This window comes from Patagioenas fasciata, chromosome 8 (genome assembly GCF_037038585.1).
Source record: "Patagioenas fasciata isolate bPatFas1 chromosome 8, bPatFas1.hap1, whole genome shotgun sequence".
In the NCBI taxonomy this organism is placed as follows: Eukaryota; Metazoa; Chordata; class Aves; order Columbiformes; family Columbidae; genus Patagioenas; species Patagioenas fasciata.
Window position 1 is genome coordinate 25,431,027 of NC_092527.1, and position 19,298 is coordinate 25,450,324.

Here is a 19,298-nt window from a genome sequence, read left to right on the forward strand (position 1 = left end):
TGCCCATTGAACCAAATCATTCATTAAGCAGCCAGGCTGCAAATCTTTGGAGAATTTCACCTATTACTATTTTTATACTCCATTTTGGGTGTTTATGTGTAGCTATGTAGTACATTAACACTGTACCTGGCATTTTTCCTTTATTAAATTAGCTTTGTAGAGAAACTGGTTAACTATTAAAGAATTTTTGTCTGAGTATTCTGTAACTCTTCCGTGGGAAGCAGAATTTGTCTTTTGCTGTACTGCTTATAGGCTTAGCCTCAACATGAGAATTGCAAAGTCCTTTTCTGACAATTCAAACCTTGGCTTTTACTTAGCATATTTTTTGATGGATCATAGAGCATTTCTCAGAAAAAGTTGATGTTGCACTTCCCGCTTTTAAAAAGTAGCAATTAGACAATTTTTTGACACAGCAGGCAACCTGTGACAGACAGGCAGACACCGGAACAGCTGCAGCGAAAATGCTTTTGTTTCTGCAGTCATGGAGCAGATAGGAATATTTCCCAGACCTTGTCATATGAGAACACACCAGGTGAGTGAGGCGGTTGTAACATCCTTCTGAACTGTATCCATGCAGTTATGCTGTCATGTCGAGAGTGTGGTATTTCCATGGCTGATGTCTATGTTAAAACAGACATTATAGCACATGTCTGTGTAGGAGCAGGTACCCGAGTATACTCTCGCTTTGATTACCTTTAGCAGGTAAACAGCCTAATGATGAGCAGTAAATAAATACGGAAATTGCTTGAGAAACTGTGTCACACCAAATGCATCTCTTTACTTCACAGGTGCATTTGTACAGGTTTGAACCCCAACCTACTTGCGATCCTTCCTGTTGGTTATTAGGCAAGTGATTCTTGTGCTTGTCAAGACAACGTAACTGTTACTTGGATCAAACCCTTCCTGGGCATGGCACTTTGCAGTTGCTGTCAGGTGCCCTTGCAAACATATTCTCGCAGGGGATTGCCTGTTTCTTTACTACTATAAACGTCTTGGTGTCTGGCAGTGGTCTGCATGCCTGAGGTGCTCCTTTTGCCCATCTGCCTTCTTCCCATGGGCAGTTGCCACTGTTACTACCCCTTGCCAGCTTCAGGGCATTCTTCTCTCCCACATGTTCCTGGCAAGATCACCACTAACCTCCCCTTCTGTGTGCTACCTGGAGAGCTGGACGGAAGCACACAGAGTGCAGCCAGGCCTGGATTAAAACAGTAGAATCTGGGATATAATCTGTTTGTATCTTACTGCCCTGCCTAGACAGTGTTGAGCAAGTTCCTTGGGTGCCTGCACTGTCCTTCCTCCCATCAATCAAGGAGTGCTAGCGCTGCTGGTTAGCCTTGTACAGGGCTTCAGGTCTACAGATAAACGCTGAGCAACTGGAAGCATTTGACACTATATCCTTTGAGATGACTGATTTGGCAGAGTCCCGCTCTGCAGCCCGTTCTGGAGAGCTGGCCCGTAGCTCTGCTGCAGAATGTGGTGGGCACAGCGGGCATGGAGAGCAGAGGGGTCCTCCTCCTGCAGGTAAGCATTGCTTGATGTCAGTCCTGGTGAATGTGCAAAATGTTGTGGCCTCCCTGAATCCACGTATGTGCTTTCTGCTCTTCTTGTGTTGGAGTGCAGGGTGGGAAGCTGGTCCTCTCAAGCCCTGTGATTGGAAGCTGGGGCATGCTGCTTCCCAGCAAACCACAGTGAAGGGGGAAGAGAGGAGCCAGGGAGAGGGAGGGAGGGAGCTGCTCCTTCTCCAGCAATCCCAACAAAAAAAAAGTCGGATCATGCCATTGGATTCTGCATTGTGTTTGTCTTGGAGTGTGTACAGCATGTGTGTGTGAGGAAAGGAGCAGATGGCTTCTGAGTGGAGATGAATGACGAAAAGGCAAACTGCAGGAAGTGGTTTCTGAAAGGGATTTGAAGAAGAAGAGGAGAAAACCTTTTTTTTTTTTTTTAAATTCAGTAAACATAAAAACTAACAGCAGTTGATACAGCAGCATTTGATCTTATGTAGTGATGCTTCACAGATGGAACTTTAAAAGTTTCAGGTTTTGCTGTTTTATTGTAATCAGACTCGTATAAGATTTCTGTTTTGATTTTTGTCTGCTTATGCTTTGGTGTCTCAAGACCAGAGAGTTAATCATTATGATCTGTAGCTGTTGCATTAATCTGAATTCTTAAACCACCTCTCTGATATTAATGCAATCACTGTCTGGCTTTCACTAGCAGTTCACTTGAACAAGCTGAGAGTCATTCTTTGAAAAATATGATTTTCTAGAAGAAGTGCTGATGCTATTTAATTATGTGATAGCCAAGTATGTTTTGGTGATTGTGTTTTGCAGGTCTGTTGGTGTTTCTGGTGTGTGTTAATATGCAACACTTTTCCATAAAGGGAGCCCTGGATCTGAGCTTGTGATCTTAGAGTTGATTTTTTTTTCTTCCCTGGTGAAAACATGCCTGCTTGATTGCCTTCTAATGAAAAGTGTGTGTCAGCCATGATCCCGCAGTGAGCTGTATGTGTGTATAAATATCTGTGTTGGTATGGAGTGCCTCTGGAATCATCACAGCTCCACAAAGTCATGGGTCAAGGCGTTACTCATGTTTTGCAGTGATTTTTATCATCCAGTGGCTATACTGTAAAGCAATGCTGTCAGGCTCCTGAAAAGTGATTTTTAAAGTTCTTTGTTTATTAAAGGTAATTTCTGTAAAAGAGAGACAGCAGAAGTACAGGTTTTTTTCTCCTATAGGGTGTTTTGCCTGAGGCATTGCTGCATAGTGAGTGACGTTTGTGGTTTGCTCTTTCAGACAGATGTGTTTCTTTACCTGGTGAAATACTTAAAGTAGGTTGGTTTTGGGTTGTTTGGGGCTTTTTGGTTTGTTTTGTCTTTTGAAAAAAAAACAAAGGCTTAACAGTTCTGCCAGGGAGGCATGCTGTGGTGTGGTACCCTAGCTTTCAAGTTGCCGATTTCACTTTAAAGCCTATACCCTAGCAGTTTAAAGACTTGACTTTGAGAAGTTATATACAGGCTTAAATTTGCACCCTAGAACTTGGGTAATTCTGCTTGATCTTTTTGCCATTTATAAAGAATTCTTGCAAGGGGCAGTGTGAAGTTATTCTTTAGAAATTGCTCCACCATGGTTTGTGGAAATCTAAGCTCTTATGAGTACAGTCTTCTGAGTCAATAGTCCTCACACTAGAAACAAAATGCACCTTTGAAAGCCATTCAGCTTCTCTTGGTCCCAGAGGTGATGGACTCTCCTCTGCTACCAAACATGTGTCTCTTTGGTAGCAGACATTGATCCTGTTTTAAGAAGTTGCTTATGGAGATTTTCCATGACAATCACAAGTCAAGGGCATGCTTTTATTACTGAGCAAGCCCACTTGTGTGTTTCCTGAGGTCAGAGGCTGAAATTCAGAATTTAATTTTCTCAGAGTCAGGAACTGAATTTTGACGTATTCAAGGATGAAGGGAAGAATGGGATCACCTGTTTGTGGACGTTTAAGTATATTTACAACCCCGTTCTCTCTTCTTGTAAATAAGCATTACTTCAATGTTGATGCAAATGATTAAAAGTGACCTGTTTATAGTTTTTTCATATGCTTGAACATAGACTGTATGTGATTCCATGTGGACCTGACAGCAGGTGGCTGTGTGGGTAAGGGAGACGATTGTCCTCACATCTGCAGCATTTGGCTTCACCCCTGCGTTACGTGCACACTGTGTGGTCCCACCACACTCTATAAGGGTGCAGCACCTATGGTGTTTCTGGAAGCGAGAGTCTGGTACCGTGTCACTAAATGCTTTGAACGCGCAGTATGCATCTGTCGGTGTAACTGCAAGTGTGTATGTTTAGCCCAGAGACTCGTATACTCAGATTCTATGAGCATGGAAAGAGGTTTTGGTACAGTTTTATCATGTGAACATTTTCAGTAATAAGTTTATATCTTACACTTGGGTTTTTCAGGGACCTTATAGTAAAGAAATGTACATCTGAATTTTTTGTGTAACCTACTTAAGTCTATATCAAATCTGGATTTGAAGACAGATTTCCAGTGTGTCTTACTGCCTTGAAGGATAATTGCATTTCCTACTCTTAAGTACTTACATCTTGGAAAATCACTGCTCTAAATCTCACACACATAGAAGTATTTATGGCTATTTATCTCTAAAAAGTCAATCAGATTTTTTTCTGACTCTCGAGTCAAATTCGTTCTCTGTGTTAACTGCAACTAATGTGTGGTTGTGTTCATTTATTTAAGTATATTCTACTTAATATTTCAATGAACCTGTGGAGTTTTTTTGAGGAATTTTTTGCTCCACTTTTATTTTTAAGGTACACTGGAAATTGAAAAATTACTTGCTGCTTGATGTTCGTGAATTAGCTTAGAAGCAGATATTTGTAGTTACCTGTTCTTGACTCATGTGTTTCCAATATGAGATGAAAACTTAGAGTTCTACGATATCTTCATGCAAAAGCCAAAAAACTTGTTTTGCCTTTGCTTTCACCTTCAAGGAAAAAAGAAAAACAAAGTCTTACGTTTCCTTCTTTGTTTAGTGAGTCTGTAGCACATTGTTTGTGCCAAATGTTTTTCCTGTAGATAATATGCTGTAACACTGGAGAGTGTAGTGTCCAGTCTACAGTACAGAGGACCGAGAGTTATTATTTGTTGCGATTCTGTTGTGGTTGTGTAACCCCTTGGCATCACGTTTTATTGCAAACAAGCACAGAGATCTTGTCTATGGGGGGGAAAGTAACAGAACCAAGTGTTTCTTACTGGTCTTTCAGTTCATTCGTTCTTCTGATTGCAGGTTTAACTTTCACTGCAGAGATCATATTCTAGATTTATACATTACTAGCAGCTGTCTTCATGCAGAATTGTCTGTGCAAGATACCCACAGCTTTAACAGACATTTTGGTCTTCCCACAAAGGAAACGGCTTTATGTGGCATGTCAGCTGATTTCAGTCATGGTTACGATGTTTATGTAGGGTAGTTTGGGATGAAGGATAATCACAATACTGCTACGATGTTCTCCTACGAGCTTTGATATGCCCAGGAAGTGAGGCAAGAGTATATAACTACGTAATAAAATACCATCACATACACAATTTATCCAAGAGATTGTTTACCACTCCAGGATGTACCAAATTTCTTTCCCAACCTAGAGGCTAAGACTGCCAGTAGAAATTTGGAGTGAAGAGCCATGCGATGCCTCCCTGTGAACCTGGATTACCCCATTACTGCGTAAGGCAGTAGTTCCCAGCACCCTTGATGGTGGCACGGAGTGGGAACCCCTCCTGGGAGTCTCTGCGTTCCTCCAACACCAGCATCCAGCCTGGGTGTGCCACTCAGTGTGCTCCAGCTCTGCCTGTCCAGTTTGCGTGCTGGCAGTCCCTGCCTTAACTACTTCACATTTCAATTCCTTTGTCCATACTGTTGTATCAGGAGGATACAACATCAGCTAATTCACATCAGCTAATAGGTGTAACGGGCTTGAGATCTGCACACAAAGACACAAAGAGTGGTGGGTGACATTAGTATATAGGAAACTTGCAGAACAGATGAGGTAGAAGAAATCCTTGAGGTGCTCTTCTTAGCTCAGGTGCACTTTTTAATGTATAGTCTTGCAGCTACAGTGGTGAACTAGTAGATGTTGAGTGCCGATTTGTGAATGCTGCACAGCCATAACAGTAGATCAAAAGAGAGGTGACCTCAACCAGCAAGGCCAGGCTAGGAGCCATTTCAGCAGCAGATGCAATAACCTTGAGTGTACAGGGAAGTGAGAACCTGGAATAAATGTTGGAAGCACCCCAGCACACCTGAGATCATGGCTTCTGAAGATGCTGACTAGTTGGCTGTAACTCCTGTAAGTGTGATTAAAGAGGACCTGATTCATGAGGCTGATTAAGAAATGAATGCAGAAAGGAGAGGTTGCGTGCAGTAGAAGTATGTACACTGATAGTCAAGCACGGACATTTTTACTTGAACTTTTGTTAGTCAGGGAAATCCTTTGCAACAAAGTAGTTGATCTTTCTTTTGCTGGTAGAGCTTTGTATTACCCATCTAATTAACTGATTAGTTCCTATAGAGCTGTGAAAAACGTCATGAAAATGTTGCCCATGTTATACTGCACATCTGTGGAGAGGCAGGTTATTATTTGAACAAGGATTTTTCTGAGCTGGTATACTATCCTTTCTTCTGTACTTTGTCACTAGGAAAACAATAAATGAGTTAGAAGAATGGCATCACATGCTATCCCTTCTTATTTTTGTGTAATTTCAGGAAAACTTTTCAGCCAGTACCATGACTCATTTCAGAGGTGGCTACCAAGTTTGTGCTTCTCTGTGTCGGGGATGTTAACCTCTCTTAAATAGGAAAAAAGATGCTTCATAGAAACAAGAGACAGATCTCCATGTGTCTTCTAGTGCTTGGGGGGTGATTGTATGCAACAGAAAGCTGTAGTTCCGTAGTTCAATACTGTCTTTCCAGGGCAGATACGAGTAGCATGTCTGTAAGTCCTCTGAGGCCCTACAGGGACAAATGTCACTCGAGAGAAGTTGTGTCCTATCACCTCTGCAGTGTATGCTGATGCCAGACTTTACTATACAGCCCATGGAAGTGAGTAGTCTACAATATGTTGGTTTTTTTTTTTCTTCTTTAGCTTGTTTTTTATCTTCTATACTATATTTTAAATCCCATGACCACATGATGATTGAAATTATGGATTGGCATCAAATTCTTCAAAGGAGTATGAGATTATCCTTTTCTTAGGATTTAGAGAGATGAGCATAAAAAAGAGGGGTTTAAAGTTGCAGAGCCTGCTTCTGGCTTTTTTGAATACCAACTAATCATTTGATTTTTATTTTTCCTTTAATGTTGGTAGCTTTTCCTGAATGGAAAGCTTCAGAACAGGAAATGTTTTATTCAGCTCTGACTGGATGCACAAACCCCATGCCAGTTGTAAAGTTTTTTCTGGCAATCATCTGCCAGCTGATTTCTAGTAACTATTCCCAGCACTAGATACCAGAGGAGGTGGTTTCTGGTTTGTTCAGTTTGAAACATCACTATACATTTCCCTCAGCAAGTGGCTTACATGATATTTTTTGGCTTCAGTTTTTATGCGTAATGACAGTGAAAACATCTGATTGATCCCAGAGAACAGGAGAGAGTTGTTCATTGAGATTTTTACCCGCAATCCTCTGTAGTCTACTGTGATGCAGATGGCTGAAACCATTATTTGGGTAAAGATTGCAAAGCAGGCTTGTATGCAACCAAGTGAAACATTCACTAATTTTTGCATCTTAATTTCTCTGAGCTGATTAATGTAACAACAGTTAGCATTTCATGCAGAATGACACTGTCTGCAGTGTGACTTCCCCTTTGGCTGCCAACGAGCATCGGGTGCTCCAGAGACGTTGGAGTTACTGAAACATCCACAGGCAGAAATGTGGAAGTGACCCCTAAATAGATGTGTCTGTTTTCAGACACCAAGGTTGGGACATTTGGGAAGCGGCAAGCACAGCTGCTGCATACCTCTACGCTTTAAAGCAAAGCTATTTTAAATTAAGCACTTAAAAGGGAAGCACTAGGGTACTTAATGGAAACATTTGCAAATTAGGGCCGCTGGGTACTAGCAGTGTTAATTTGTGCTTAAACTAATATAAGATAACCTCTTCCCTTACAGCTAGGAATAGAACTGAACTGGTTCTGTTCTGTGATTAATATGAAAACCTTGACTATTTGGCTTATTGCTTCAAATTGCCAAGTAAAAAAATCTGTGTCAACATACAATGATAAAGTTCATGTGGAAGAGCGAAAGCCATGTATGTTGGAGTACAGATTCAGTTAAAAAAGGGGGCATGTGTTTCATATGTAATTTTTTAATATGCAAAGCAGAACATAGCTATCTAAAATAAATATCTATTCATGTATTTCTAGGCATTGGTAATGAATGGCTAATTGTCCTCTTAACTGAAGTGTGCAGCATAAAAGCAGCACCTCCTACCGCCAAACCCTTTCTCATCAATCTGGTTGAAAATGGCTTGTTTTATTGTAATGACTCCTTTGAAGTTTGTGATGTTGAAGGCCAGCAGGGATGGCCACATCTGACTTGTAATGACTTGTGTTACAGGGGTAACTACATGCAACGTATATTGAGCGCACAACTCATGGTATTTGGAAGAGGCATGTTAGCCTCCAGCCTTGATTTGAAGATGAAGGGTAAATCTTCTGTCTTACTTGATAGTTTGTTTCCATGCCAACAACCATCAGAGTTTACAGAAACCACACCTGACACTTTTGAGGTTTTCTTGCTTCAGCTTCCAACTGCTGGTTGCTGGTGCCTCTTTCTCTATTAATTGAAACAGACTCTTAAGTTATGCTTTTGGACCAATCAGTGCATTACAAACAAGTTAGGTCATTATCTTTTAGATAAATTTACATATAAAGTTATTGAATCTCTCCCAGTAGGGTATTTCCTACAGCCTTGAAAATGTTTGGGGGTAGTGAGAGATGGAAAGAGATCCTTTTCAGCCCCCTCTCCTTCTGTTTGAAAGGAAAGATTGGGACACTGGAATTCAAGTGCCCTAATTACAAGGCAAGCTGTGTTGCTCTTATTTTTAGGGTTTTGCTGTTGTTGCAGTTGTTGTCCTCCCTCGGTTCTCCAGCGCTTTACCTTGGAAGTGCTGGACTTCAGAGGGAGACTGATCTCTACTTGCTGTAATGCAGAGGCGAACAGCATCAGTTGTGTCTTACATTCCATTCAGGTTCTCATCTTCAGTTGTCACTTCACTGCAACTTCCTAAATCCTTTACTGTGCTCCTGGTTTATAGGCTGAAGCCCGTATAACTTGCAGTTACAGTCTGTGTCACTTTGATTTGGTGAAAGTAAAATGCAGTTTGAGTACAGTTTTTTTTTCCCCAAAATCAGTTTCAAAAATGTTTGTTCAGAATCTGTAAAGTGGATGTAAGCCTCATCATTTTTACCACCCTGCTAAGCTTTTGGTCACTTGTAAATGTTACTGGCAGCGACTTTACTATTTTTTAAAAATTCATTTTCAATTGATTATTGAAAATATTGACTAACACCTGGCTTAGGACTGAACTTGTGGAACCAGCAGAAATATCTTCATTTAATTCTCTGTTGACAAGGCCAACCTCAGATCTGTCAGGAGTCAGGTGGTCTTCAACATTTAACATGTTTTCTGTCTGCATCACTTGTTCCATTTTTAAATGGAAGCATTTGGGAAAAAAAATAAATAAATAAAAGCAAATGCTCCACCATATCAGACATAGTAAAGGTGGGAGTTTCAGTGAGCTAAAACAGACTACTAGGGAAATGTTAATAAGAGACAATAGGTGGGGGAGGGGGTATGGAACACACACAACCCGCAGATGGGATGAGCATGTCTGCAGCAAAGACACTGCTTTCTCCCTGTCGCATCCTGAGCTCAGCTGGTCTGAGGAACATTTCTTCCACAAGAGTTAGCAAGGAGAATTTTGGGAGGGGATAGTGCACCCAGGTCTGAGAACCTTCTTTTACACTGTTTGTTCTGTGTGTTTTGGAACCTGCTGTTTTGAAAGGTGCTTTCTGATGATTACTAGAATGAACTGACTAAAGTATAGGAGCATGCAGTTTCCATGGGGAGCTGGGCCTTTTCCATGAATGCAGCTTGGGAGAAAGAGAGCCAACCTGCGTGGTTGAGCTGTGTTGTCCCTCTCAGAGTTTTGGTTCCCACTGTATCGTGTCCATGCCATGCTGTTTTGTTCTATTTTTTCCTCTTATCCCTTATCATCTATAAACCTCTGTTTCCTTTTGAATGTAGATACAGCAGGCAGCATGGCTGTTGTTCCTAAGTTTATGAGTATTTTTAACTCCCCCCCAGTCCACCCAGTCTCATGCTGAGTAGGACTGGTGGCAGCTGCTTATCTCCTGAAAGCTTTTCCAGTTTTAGCCTTTGCCTGGCCACACTACTCTGCCAGGGAAGTTGCCACTGTTCGCAGGAGACATCAGGGAATATGTAGTGAATGTGCTAGACATCATCTCCAGATCCAGGTATTTTCTTTCTGGGGTTCTTATATCTGGGCCTAAAAGTCTTAGCAACTTGGTTGGCTTCAGTCTGACCTTTGTGACACAAGCCCACCTGTAAAGTGTCTAGCAGGTAGCTGCTAATAATTACAAGAGCCTCGTGGTTCCTTACAGACTTCTCTTTGACCTCTCCCTACCTCTGGTGCTACAGCTACTCAGTTGAAGTCCCATTCCCTGGTACCTCATCCAGTAGAACCCAGAAGTGTTTCCTCCAGCCCCCTCTGAAATGCACTCTCACTGTTTATCCTCTTCCAGCAAATGTCCACTGCTGTTTCTCTACTCACACACCAGCAATTAGGCCACAGGCTCTGATGCCCCCCCAGCCATCTGTCCCCAAGGATGATGTGGGGGTAACCATCTGGAACACAAGAAGTAGATCACTGACGTCCTTCTTTAAGACTGGCTGCTGTTTGGCTACCTGTAGTAAATCTAGGTGAGGCATACACAGGTCTCAGTGGATTACAGAGTGCAGCAAGGCAGATGAGATCAACCTAGCGTTTTCACTCCAGTCATTGAGACAACTAACTGCAAAGTCTGAACTTCTGGTTTATAACCAGAATTTTTTGGAGGTGTTTAATGCAGAGCCCTGACCCCCATGTCTGTTGCATCCTTTTGGTGAATTATTCTTGTGCAATATTTAGGTGGGTTTTAGTTGTTGCGAGTTTTGAACCTGATTTTTTTTTTTTTTTTTTTCTTGAGGAACTTCTGGGGAAACTCTTACAGTTCCTCTTTAGAACAAAGTTCTGGTTTTTAATCCTTTTCTTAGATTTCTCAAAAGTTTGTGAACGTGTCTTAACTGGTTCCTGCATGTGCAGTTTTGTTGGGGAGAGCTTCTCTGCAATCCACTAATTTGGCTGTGTTTTCTGAGGCCAAAAAGACAAAGCTGTGGATAGGAGGGGAAATAAAACCAGTTAGGAAGCTCAGTATGCCCCTTAGTTGCTTGACTTTTTTGCTTATGTTCAATCACCCAATTTTCTCTAGTCTGAAGTGCATTTCTGTGGATTTGGTTTGTTGGATTGTTTTTTTTTTCCTTCAATCAATCTTTTGATGCTTTTTGGAAAAATTCTTCAGGCCATATTGTTATACTCCACTCTTGTTTTTTAGGTGCATTAGTGACACCCACAGTACGTGGGTAAGCACCTTTATGTTGCTTTCCAGCATGGTGAATTTACTGTTGAAGTGACAAGTATGTCAGTTAGGCACAGACAGCAGCCAAAAGTCAGCTCCTACCTGCAGGTACTACTGTCTTTCTGCCTACTGCATGGAGGCAGGGGATCTTACGTGGTGTTTGTTAATGCTTGGTAGAGATTTTGCATACTGATGTTAATTTCATTAAAAATAGATACAAAATTCTCACTTCTTTTTTCTACTGTCAAATTCACATAGGCTCAGAGAAACATCTGCTGGATCAAAGTCTGTTAGCTCCTTCAGTGTGTTCCTGATTGCTGAAACTCCCTCCAGCCTTGTTTGTTTGGAAAAAGTCAGGCATAACATCGGATCTACACAGCCTGCAGTGTTTCACAAGGCAGAGAGGAGCAGTGCAGTACTTGCACAAGCATGATCATGCAGATTCGCAGGCAGGAAATGCTGCTTGGTACTTAACATCTCCTTGTCCTGTCTGTCCTCCATTATGCCTGTGCCATCCAAATTGGTTCTTCCTTCCCTCTAACAAGGTGGATGGATGATGGCAGAGCGGTGGATGTGGTCTACCTTGACTTCAGTAAAGCCTTTGACACAGTCCCTCACAGCATCCTCACAGCTAAATTGAGGAGGTGTGGTCTCGACAATAGAGTAGTGAGGTGGGTTGCAAACTGGCTTAAAGAGAGAAGCCAGAGAGTGGTGGTCAATGGTGCGGAGTCCAGTTGGAGGCCAGTATCTAGTGGAGTGCCTCAGGGGTCAGTACTGGGGCCAATATTATTCAATATATTCATTAATGATTTAGACGAGGGAATTGAGTGTACTATCAGCAAGTTTGCTGATGACACTAAGCTGGGAGGAGTGGCTGACACGCCAGAAGGCTGTGCCGCCATCCAGCGGGACCTGGACAGGCTGGAGAGTTGGGCGGGGGATAATCTGATGGAATTTAACAAGGGAAAGTGTAGAGTCCTGCATCTGGGCAGGAACAATCCCAAGTTCCAGTATAGGTTGGGGCATGACCTATTAGAGAGCAGTGTAGGGGAAAGGGACCTGGGGGTCCTGGTGGACAACAGGATGACCATGAGCCAGCACTGTGCCCTTGTGGCCAGGAAGGCTAATGGCATCCTTGGGTGTATTAGAAGGGGGGTGGTCAGTAGATCGAGAGAGGTCCTCCTTCCCCTCTACTCCGCCCTGGTGAGACCCCATCTGGAATATTGTGTTCAGTTCTGGGCCCCTCAGTTCAAGAAGGACAGGGAACTGCTGGAGAGGGTCCAGCGTAGGGCAACAAAGATGATTAAGGGAGTGGAGCATCTCCCTTATGAAGAAAGGCTGAGGGAGCTGGGGCTCTTTAGTTTGGAGAAGAGGAGACTGAGGGGTGACCTTATTAATGTTTATAAATATATAAAGGGTGAGTGCCATGAGGATGGAGTCAGGCTCTTCTCAGTGGCAAACAATGATAGGACAAGGGGCAATGGGATCAAGCTGGAACACAAGAGGTTCCACTTAAATTTGAGAAAGAACTTCTTCTCAGTGAGGGTAACAGAGCACTGGAACAGGCTACCCAGGGAGGTTGTGGAGTCTCCTTCCCTGGAGACATTCAAAGCCCGCCTGGACACATTCCTGTGCGACCTCACCTAGGCGTTCCTGCTCCAGCAGGGGGATTGGACTAGATGATCTTTTGAGGTCCCTTCCAATCCCAAACATACTGTGATACTGTGATACCCTCCTTTTGGGTTAGACCTGGGAAATGGCCATCAGCTGTTCCCAGGCACTACCAACTGAGACGGTCACTAATAGGGTGCTTGGGCACACAGAAACTTGGGAGAGAATAACAAGCTAAAAATGTGAGATAAATTGTCCTTGGATCATGACTGTCCTTTTCTAACGTCTGGCCAGGGAGAACCATAAGTGCTCGTCCCACTGAGGTTGTATCTGCCACTTGAGGTGCGCTGCAAATAAATTACCAGCTTTGCTGTAGTTATTTTACTGATTAGGGGATAACTAATCTTTTTTGTACTGCGGGTTTCAGTTTAGAATAGTTGGTTTTGTGTTTTTTTTCACACAGACATCAAAGAAGTTCTGATTGGCAGATCGGAAATTTGCGTAAGGTCTGAAAGGAGGATTTATAGGAAACGAGCAGATGGTCTACTAGAGAATTTCCCCAGGAGGCTGCAGTTCTTTAAAAGGGGAAAAAACTAAACAGACTGTACAAAATTCGACTGTAAAATTAACTGGCCAGCCAGTAGCTAAATACTTAACTGAAATGATTCAGCTTGGCCCCTAGCATAAGCATGTAATGAAGTGATGTGTGTGTGAGCTGACACCGCACACATTATTTCAAGTTTCACCTAATAAGTGTGCATGAATGAAAAATTATTTTGCTATGCAGAGTGGTGCAGCCTCTCCTACATCTCTTACTTTCACAATGGCAACGTAATCGTTCAGGCGTGCAGGAGAATGCTGCAAAATGCTGTTCATTTTAAATGAAATATATCACCGTTCAGCAGAATGTATTTAATTTTTAAACTGCTCTTTTTAGCCTCGTAAGCATAAGAATTAAGATATTAGTTAAAGTCTGATATTTGATTATATAATCAAATATTTAATGTTTAAGGGAAAAAAATTGCTTTATTTGGAGGATACAAGACTCAAGAGTATGTTGACCCTAAGCAGTCCAGTATCACATGTCACTTAAAAAGATCCATGAACTCAAGTCACTTTGGAGTTGTTTGGCACATCGCTTTAGGCTTTTGATATCCACGTTTCCAATGTGTTTTTCTTTTTATTCCTTTCTTTTTTTCACGAAGCTGTGATACATAGAAATTGCAGGATTTGTGGGTGGGTGGGTATTTTTAAGTGGACAATCAGATTTTTAGTGCAAATCCCTTCATTTCTGCTGCTGAGATTTTAAGAAACAAATTTTGTATGCTACATTAAACAAACAGGTGCATTCAGGAACCAGTTGAGTTCATTATGCCTTTAAAAAGTTAGGAAAATACCTTTTTCTTTAAATCCCTATGAAAGACCCTTTTTAGAAGGCAGAAAAGCTTTAATTCTCTCATGTTATACTTTAAATTGAATACCCAACAGAGACAACCGTCTGAAATAATAAAAAGCATTTAATTACTCTCATGCTTATATGTTTGTGTTCTGGTTTGCTTCTCCCAGAAACTTACACCTGGTGTCATGGGAGCAGTCCCATGGGCCACGTGCAGACATAGTTCGGCTCAGAGTCCATTGGCGTAACACGAGTGCAGAATGTGATTAAACTGGATTTCTCTTCCAGCTTGCTGTGCTTGCGTAATTTTTCATAATGGTAGTAATACAGCTATTCAATTTAGAAACCAGCCTTGAAAACCTTTGACCTAACCTCTTGAAGTACTAAGAGGAAGAGGGTAAATATCCAAGGGCTATATCAGGTGCCTCTCTGAGTGTGTGCAGGAGTCTGCAAGGCTGACATGGAGAGGGATGAGTTTTCTGTTGTTTAACCAACGCTCATCTGGTATGAAAATACCAAGAGGTGAGTTGTGAACCCCGTCATTGATAGAGTAATCTTGCAGCTTACTATTTACTATTTGCTGGGGTTTCTGAAATTGTCAGTTGTATAGAAAGCTCTGAATGAATTATTTCACGTTTGATCTGCTGCAGTTTGTTTATAGTGTAGAATCTGAGTATGCCATATGATGATGTTTCCTCCAACAAGGTATAGTCCTTTTGGCTTCCTTTGCAGAAACAGAAGATCTCTCTATAACGTGGTCCTCTTGTATCCATCATGTTCAACCCGATTACTTGCCTTGTAGTTCCTAGCATGAGGGGCTGGGTTTATGCAGAGCCCCTGCCTCCTCACTTTGAGCAGACCTGCTAAGTCTCTGGAAGCTTCTTGGCTCTCATTTTTAAAATCATGGAGGAGCTGGAGGAAGGCTTTTTAAATCTTAAGATCCTTTTCCTCCTTGAGGTGTATTTTAAAGTGAAGTATTTCCATAACCTTTGTTATGGATCTGATAATGTTTGTGTGGATTTTATTTTTGTAATGGACTTTTAATTTTTTGAAAAGAATATTTGGTCTTGGGGGAGAGAGGAAGCAAGTTATGCAGAGTGTTCAGGGTATGGGACCAGCTGTGGTAGATGAGACAAAAGGTCCATCTAGCTCAGGGTGTTGTCTTCAACCATGAGTGAGAGAGGATGAGAAACAAAGTATGTATGGAGTGGTCCTGGCTGCAAGACTTGTACCATGTGATTTTTGTGATAAAACTGAATTTTGAAGGGTGTGTGGTCACCTGAAAACCTCAGTTTAAAAGTGGATGTGGCAGAGAACTGATGAAGGTAAGAGGATGGAGCTGGTCTGAAAAAAGTGCAGTTGAAGGAAAGGAGAATCCTCTCCTTTGCATTGTGGTGTGTAAAGCATTCCCAGGCTCAGAGGGTATCGCAGAGAAAGCATGAAAATAACTGCAACTGTCTGGATAATGTCATCTAGAGAGTCCTAAGGTTAGCTTTGATCCTTGCAGGAGGATCACCCTTAGCAGACGTGAAAGAGGAGTCTTTCAAAAGTAATAACCAGTCACAACTCTCGTGCTGAATATCCGTCTTCTTCGTCCCTCTCAGTTGTCTTCACTTTCTATCTTTTTTTTTTTTCTTCATGAGTCACCTGGGCTGGGGGTAGAAAGTCAGGACGGTCTCTGAGTTTTAACGTTACCCAAGAAATCCAACCTCAGAGAAGTCTGGAGAGTTATGTTATGCTCAAACTGAAGAGCCATGGTTCAGGATTTAGGAAGCTACTCTCACTCCCTCACTGTAAATGATACATTAATGCCACCTTTCCTTTACAGGAAACTAACAGCTGGCAAGAGCCTTGTCAGTTGTGTTTGAATGGCTATGTTATTTGGATTGCAGCAGGTAACTGGTAAAGAGATGCCAAATAATTTGTGGTGTATCTAACAATGACATCAAAGCAAAACAATTCTGAGAAATAGAACAGACTCTGCAAGTGGGATGTATTGACATTTGCCTATTGCAGTAATTGCACTTGCAAATTAGGTACTTGCAAATTAGTCCTGTGTTTGTTCACTTTTTGGAGGACTATCTGAAAGTGATTTTTGTAGTTAGCTTGCAAAATTGTACTGACATAGTGGAATTTATTGCTCAAGAGAAGAATCATGTGAATTTATCCCTCATATTCTTCCACCCACTAACTTCTCCTGAGCAATCTCTTTTCTCTGTAAACAGTCAACTGAACTTGCCAGCTATAGAAATCATTTTTTTCTTCCTCTGTCTTCATGCTATATTATTTTCTGGTCTGTCACTTCCATTCTGTCTTTAGTGTTCATGTTTATACAGCTTCTCTTGCATCACAGCCCTAAGGAATAAGAAAAATTAATTACTAAGCAACTGGATTAACTAGTATTGTGTTGTCCAGAGATATGGCTCTGTACTTATCGTGCTTTCTTTGCCTTCTTCGTTGTACAGATTTTTAACTGGGGGAAAAAAAACAAACTCACCAGATCTATTGGTTTGACTAATGAGTAGAGGAAAGAAAATGGATCTAGGAGGGGCATCCTCCTTGCCCTTTGGACATTGAGAGAATTTTTATGCTTCACAGCACAAAAATTGCTAAGGATTTCTTTTGGGAAGGGGGAGAGGTGGACATCAGCTGCTGCAAGGAATGGAGCATGTTCATAGGAGCTCTCATGCATTATTCATCACAAGCTCTTTTCACTGGGATCAGCTGGAGGAAGTAGTTAGTCTAGTTTGAGCTACACTAGTATTATATTTAGGGGGCTTAAACAAGCCCAGGCAAGTACAGCACCAACTCTTTCTCTTCATCTGCAGGCAAATGTAGGGAAGTCAGCAGCTCTGCTTACACAGCTCCGTCTCTTTAGCCTGGATAACAGGAATCATGCAACCAGAGGAAGCTATGCTGAGGATACACACATGCATTCATGCTGGAAAATGAAGCTGCAGGTAGGAGAATGCCTTGTCAGCAGAGTATCTTGGCTTGCGGTTCATTATAGGTATGCTGTTAAGTCCTGCAAAATAAATATGTACATCAGGGCAGCCTGTCAGGAGAGGCTGCTGTAGAGGCTCCTCGTTAGAGTCCTACACAAACGATCCCTTTTAGTGTGATACTTTGTTCAGTTCTAATTGTGAAGCTGCTTTATTTTTAAGTATCTTTCCTTCATTCATGCTAATACCCTTCTGAAGGTGCTTGGGATTTAAGGCAGAAGGACAACTTGCTGGTGTTTGGCATTTTTTTTTGTTGTTTTGATTTAACCTGGCTTTTTAATTGTATTGGTATTAGCACTTTTATTTGGGGGCAGGTAGCCATAAGAGATCTGTTAAAACACAGCTGGGTGCGATAAGCGTTAAGCTCCAATTGTATCCTTTCAGAGTGTGTGCATTTGAATGGCTGCAGTGTTTACTACTTTTTTTTTTTTTTTTAAATTTTCTTTATAAAGATGCTTGTAAATTGGGGCTTTTGCTCTCAAAAGCTTGTCTGTAGTTTCTAATGTTATCAGTTGTTTTAAAATAAATCTATATTCCTTCTCTGCGCAAGCTTTGTATATTTAGATCATCAGGGCTCAAGCAACACTATTAATTCAGTTTTAGACAAAGAAGGGGATTTTGCAAAACCTTATGGAACAAAAACAAAGGGTCTTTGTTCTGTTCTGTGAGCATTATTTGCTCTGCAATGTATGGGTTTGTGCATGTGTGAGAAAGGGAGGAATACAAACCCGTAATCTCATTTGGCAAGACTGTTCAAATGTTATTTGCTTTGTGTGTCTTAAGTCTGTGTGCTGCTTCTGACGTGAAGGCGCTGGTGCGGGTGTGTGTCCGCCTGCCCTGGCTGGGGGGTTTGTTTCCGTTTGGTGGGGATTCTGTTTATTTATTTATTTAAGTGGGCTGCTGAAAGCCCCAAACTTCAAAGTGCAAAAATCAAGAGCCCCTGCTAAACAACTGGGATGAAACGGTGCTCTGCCCTGCAGACAAATTGTTTTCTTTTAAAAATGGTAGCTTTAAGTCCAAGCTGGGGTTTAGTAAATAAGCATTACTGGTGGAAGCAGAAATTGTCAGCTTTATGTGAAATCCCCCAGGAGGAGATTAATGATCACGTGCTGTTGGCGAAGCTTGTATGTACACTGCCTGCCAGTGTGTTGCCTTCCAAGATGACTTGATCACCTAAATATAATTTGTATGTACACATGAAGATGATATCTAGTGAGATTTTTTTTTCCTTTTGTTAACAATTGGGAATGATGATATTTTGTCACATACGCTGTCAGCCTGTGGCTTTGGGTGTTGTAGGGGACTTTGGGAGTCCTAAATAACTTGAAATGTTAACTTTTGAAAAACTTAAAAAGCTCCTTTTGACTTCATATATTAAAGCTCTTGAAAATACATGCTGTACATACAGTGAGAATTGATCTGCAGCTTCAGTTTTGGAGATGCTTCAGTTTTGTTGTGAGAGAGAGGTGACAGTCTAATACTCTTTTACAACAGATTGTCTGACATTTCAGTGCGTAAGATCCTTGTTTCATGGAAGCTTGTGAGCAGGGTTCTTTCTGTGATTTTATTAGAATTGTGAGGCCCTATGCATTCAGTTACTTGATTGAAGTCATTGGAATTAAGAGATGGATTTGGGATTACGTGGTTTAAACTCTCAGGTTTGGTTTGTGGTGTGTTTCGTGGGGTTTTTTTGCGTGTCGTTTTGGTTTTTTAAGATTAAAGTATATTTTACTGCTTCACTGATCCTCAATCCCAAAATGTTTGCCATCTGATTTGGAATATGAATTCAAGCAACTAGTAATACTGCTTGGTTTTGTAGGGTTTTTGTTTGGTTTTTTTTGGTTTGGTTGGTTGGTTTGGGTTTGTTTTGTATGGAGGTTCAAATACAAGGCTTGGTCTATCAAACGGCTGTGAAATTATTGTGGCCTGGGCTTTGTATGTAAAGATCTCAGGAAAAAAATCAGTTTCTGATTGAAAATGAAGTAGCTTCCCTGCTCTGCTGCCCCCAAAATATTAGCTTGCCAAACCATTTCAGCAGCAGAGTAACACAGTCTTCAAATATACCAGAGCCAGAGAGATTAATGG

At 41.5% G+C, this 19,298-nt stretch overlaps 1 protein-coding gene across 10 annotated transcripts in view; it reads left to right on the forward strand.

Annotated features, from left to right (window-relative positions):
• Positions 1–19,298, forward strand: part of MARCHF8 (membrane associated ring-CH-type finger 8) — a 94,254-nt gene that overhangs the window by 27,251 nt on the left and 47,705 nt on the right. For 5 of the 10 annotated variants that reach the window (XM_071811981.1, XM_071811980.1, XM_071811979.1 and 2 more), the window contains one exon: positions 17,040–17,171. The exons of the other annotated variants lie outside the window; for them this stretch is intronic. In XM_071811981.1, the coding sequence (XP_071668082.1) occupies positions 17,040–17,171 (132 nt within the window). Of the gene's footprint in view, positions 1–17,039; positions 17,172–19,298 lie in introns of those variants that run through there. 10 annotated transcript variants of the gene reach the window in all.